Source organism: Elephantulus edwardii, unplaced genomic scaffold (genome assembly GCF_000299155.1).
Source record: "Elephantulus edwardii isolate Elephantulus edwardi_28Jun2011 unplaced genomic scaffold, EleEdw1.0 scaffold00192, whole genome shotgun sequence".
NCBI lineage: Eukaryota > Metazoa > Chordata > Mammalia > Macroscelidea > Macroscelididae > Elephantulus > Elephantulus edwardii.
The window spans coordinates 2,058,402-2,063,005 of NW_006399942.1; the positions used below are offsets into that span (position 1 = coordinate 2,058,402).

Below are 4,604 nucleotides of genomic sequence, written 5' to 3' on the forward strand. Positions count from 1 at the left end.
AAATACTAAGGATGGGTAGCTCTTGTGGTTGAGCAATAAAGAGTTGCACTGCCAACCCAAAACATGTGATTTGAAACCACCCGCTGCTTCAACGGATAAAGATGGATAATTTCTTCCTGTGTAATTTACTTACTGCCTCTAGAAGCTTGATAAAGGGTCACCTATAAATCGCTTCTGACTACACCGAATGCAACAATAACAACAACACAAGACAAGATGCACAAATAATCAAACAGAAACAAAATCCCTGATGGTCACAGGCATGGTTAATCATTACTAGAATAAGTTGTAAATTGGGATTACTTGGAATTAATAGCTGATTTTTCAACTCTAAAATTACATTAAGAATATGAGATAGTGGAAAATTAATATAGAATTTCGTGCTTTAGGAAACGTTAGCATGTGACAGCAGTGTGGAAAAACAGAAACACTAAGTCACAAAACTTTGCAGAAGCTCAATGGCAAGGACCTTTCCTCAGCTGAGGCTGTTACGTGGGCTTTGGATTTACATCCTCCTAAACGCAACATAGGCAGCAGTCTGAGAGACCAGTAACTGTGTGGTACAAGACATCACATCAGTGGCTTGTAGACTAAACTATCATATCATGGCTGGGGAAGGGAGGGTTGGAACAGATAGGTGGGTGTGTAAGGAATGCTGATGTAACAGGGAAAGGGAAGAGACAAGATAAATGTGCTTAAGTGGGGGGGACAGTGAACGCATTGGTTATTTCTGTAAGGGAAGATTTTATTGCTTTCATCTGCTCAGTAAAATGCTTGTCTGTCAGATACTGTTACAAAAGTAAGCATCCAAATTAAGACAGTTTAGGAAGAATGATTGGCCATCCACTTATGAAATAGAACAGGCTTATGTATGGTAGAGCACATTCGTGTAGACTATGAGACATGGCAACTGAGGCTAAGCCCTCAAATTTGAAAACACAAAGGAGGAGGAATAGTTGTAAGGGGAAACTAATGATTGGAACAAGGAATGTGAGAAGCATGAATGTAGGAAAACTGCACATTGCTAAGAAAGAAATGGAACACATAAATATTGACATATTAGGTATTAGCGAAATGAGATGGATTGGCATGGGACATTTTGAATCAGACAATCATATGATCTACTATGCTGGAGATGAAAAGGTGAGAAAAAAATGGGATCTCTTACATAGTTAAAAAGGCCACTCTAGATCCATCTTGCAATACAATATTGTTAAGCACAATTGGTAACAGTGAATCTAAATTCCAAAATCTATCTCCACAATATTCTACATGTTTCCTATCTCCAAAGGGGCCCTTTAGAGTAGTGAGAGAAGATCTTCACCCTAAAACCTACAGCGTCCCTTTTCAGCAGGAAGTAGCTAAAAGAATACGCCTTCCCCTTTTCCTTATGAATCAGAGTGAAGTCTCTCTCAGGGAGGAGTGATAGGGAATGGCAAAAGATACACTTACAAAGGAGATTAATCAGACTTTCAAGGGCGAAAAAAAAGAGGAACGAACTGGGGGGGCTAGAGAAAATAGTGCAACAATGAATGAATGGAAATCGAAAATCTCTGTAAATATTCATTAAAATTAATAATATTTAATAAAAATTTTAAAAAAGAAATACAATACTGTGAGTGACAGGATAATATCGATATGCATATGAGGAAGACCTGTTAATGCCACTAACATTCAAATTTGTGCACCAACAACCAGAGCCAAAGAGGAGGAAATAGATTATTTCTACCTACTGCAAAAGTCAGAAATCAAACATGTAACCAAGATGCATTAATAATGATGGGTGACAGGAATGTGAAAGTTGGGAACCAAGAAGAAGGTGCACAGTTAGAAAATATGGACTTGAGGACAGAAATGAGAATGGGATAGAATGATAGAATTCTACACAATCATTATTCATAGCAAATACCTTTTATAAGAAACATAAATTCAGGCTGTACACATGGATTTCACCTGAAGTGATGCACGGGAATCAAAGTGATTATATCTGGGGAAGGAATCGCTGGAGAAGTTCAATATCAGCAGTGAAAACTAGGCGGTACTGATTGTGGAATAGATCAACTACTAATATCAAGTTCAAATTAAAGCTAACGAAGGTCAAATCATAGCCACTGGAATAAAAATTTCATGAACCATGTTTTATCCTGTGATCATCTAATCATCTTTGACACATTTGAGGCCGTTGCTGCAATCACTGTGTGAATCCAGCTCCCTTGGTGTCTTCGAATCTTTTGCTGATTCTCCTTCATTCCAAACATGAAAACACTTTCCAAGAAATGGGTTCTCCTAGCAATATGTCTCAGCCTTCTCAACAATACCACCCCTTGCTTGGCCTCTTAGGTTTAGAGCAAGATTAGCCCTAAAATGTTCATTTGAAACATACCTAGAGAAATAGGCTGTTGTGAGAACACGTGGTTTAAAATTTAGAAAGGTGTAAATCAGAGTTGTAGCTTCTCTCCAAACCTACTAAATGTGTATGCAGAAAAAATGATATGAAACGGTGAACTCCATGAAGAAAACTTTGGCATCAGTACCATATGAAGACTCAACAACAATCTATGTTTTGCATATGAAAGAACATTGCTTGTTAAAAATGCAGTGGACTTGAAGCACTTGCTGCAGAATATCAAACATGGCAGCCTTTAATATAGATTATATGTTATTGTCAAGAAAACAAAAATTCTCACCATTTGACTGAAGAAACGATTTAAACAGTCAACAACTATATCTTATTTGGCTCTATAATCAACACCGTTGGTGTCTACAGTCAGGGGGAGATCAGGATACATGTTGTATTGGGAAAGTCTGTAGTGAGGGACCTTTCCAAATTATTGAGGCGTAATGGCATGAATTTGGAGATCAATCTGAAGACTAAGGTATGTGTGATTCAGCCCATGGTCTGTTCAATCGCTTGCCATGCATCTGAGAGCTGGACAATGAAAAAAATGACAAAGGAAAAATTGATGCCTTTGAACAATGCATGGTTCAAAATCAAGAAAGGTGTATGCCAGGGGTGCATCTTATCTACATACCTTTTCAATCTATATGCAGTACAGATCATCCGGAAAGCTGAGCTCTATGAGGTAGAATGTGACATCAGGATTAGAGGAAGATTTATCAACACCCTGCATTATGACGATGACACAACCTTGCTTGCAGAAACTGGAGAAGATAGGAGGCATTTGCTGCAGAAGACCAAGTACTGCAGTCTTCAATATAGATTGAAGCTCAGCATAAAAAAAAAAAAACAATGATTCACACCACTGGACCAATTGGCAGCATCATGATAGATAGTGAAGGGATTGAGATTGTTAATAGCTTAAGCTTGCTTGGCTCTTCAATTGACATTTTTGGTACCAACAGCCAGGAAATCAAAGGCCACTGGGAAATCTGCTGTCAGGGACATCTCCAGAGTACTAAAGAGCAGCAATGTCAATCTAGAGACTAAGGTGCACTTGATCCAGGCCATGGTCTTTGCAATTACTTGCTATGCATCAGAAAGATAGACAATGACTAAGGATGATAGAAGAATTGATGACTTTGAGTTGTAGTGTTGGAGAAAAGTATTGATATAGCATGGACTGCTAGGAAAACAAATAGGTTCTTCCAGGAGAAGGTGAAACCAGGTTGCTCCTTGAAGGCAAGTGTTTTGAAGCTCCATCTGACATACTTTGGATATGTTGCAAGAAAGGACTACTTGGAGAGGGACATTGTGTTTGTAAGGGTGAAGAGGAAGATCTTAGATAAGATGGATTGACTTAGTGATGAAGGTAATGCGGGTATGTGTGTCAGAGACAATGAGATTGGTTCAGGATAGAGAAGAGTGAGTTCAGAGCTATTGTACAGAGGGTAATGATAAGTAGCAAATGACTTGATAGCACTTTAAAAAAAAACATACTTAGGATACACAAAACACTATATTGCAAATTTTCTAAGAACGTCTCAAGAATCACGTTTGTGTGAGAGTAGAAAGAGAAAACTATGCTAAATATCCCTTACGTTTTAAACACTAGAAGTTAGTACAAACTGAATAGGTGTTATTCATGCTTTTCATTTAAGCAAAATTCTGGTACTTAGCATGGAAATTAAACCATCTGATTATATTCAATAATAGCATCTTATTCAAGGTGGTCACTTTCCCCATCATATTATTTTCATTATTTTAATCAGTATATTATTTTTATTTCTTGCATAACGTACAGATCTCATAAATTGAGTAATTGTTTTTGCTCTACTACTTAAAATATTTTCTAAAACTTCAAAAATACTTAGATTCTCCTTTGCTTTTATCTCATTTTTCTTCTCATAATTGTTGTTGTTGTTGTTATGTGCCGTCGAGTCGCTTGCGACTCATAGCGACCCTATGTACAACAGCCTAAACTCTGCTCTGTCCTGTGCCAATCGCACTGTCTCAGACACTCCCTTTGATCGGGAAACATAAAGACTAAACTTCAGAGACATTGATCCCAACATAAGGAACTACCATCAGCTGATGTGTTTGCAATCACAGAAGCCATGGAAGCTTCATATATGAGTTATTAAATGGAGAGCTGGTCAAAGGGAGATAGATGTGAAGGGAGGGGGTAGAAGTGGATGGGTATCAC

General features: G+C 37.9%; 1 protein-coding gene across 1 annotated transcript in view; it reads left to right on the forward strand.

Annotated features, from left to right (window-relative positions):
• Positions 1-3,773: 3,773 nt before the first annotated feature.
• The window catches only part of LOC102855976 (flocculation protein FLO11-like), a 24,979-nt gene continuing 24,148 nt past the window's right edge, over positions 3,774-4,604 (forward strand). Inside the window, exon 1 of the mRNA XM_006896839.1 lies at positions 3,774-3,779. Within this exon, the coding sequence (XP_006896901.1) occupies positions 3,774-3,779 (6 nt within the window). The remainder of the gene's footprint in view (positions 3,780-4,604) is intronic.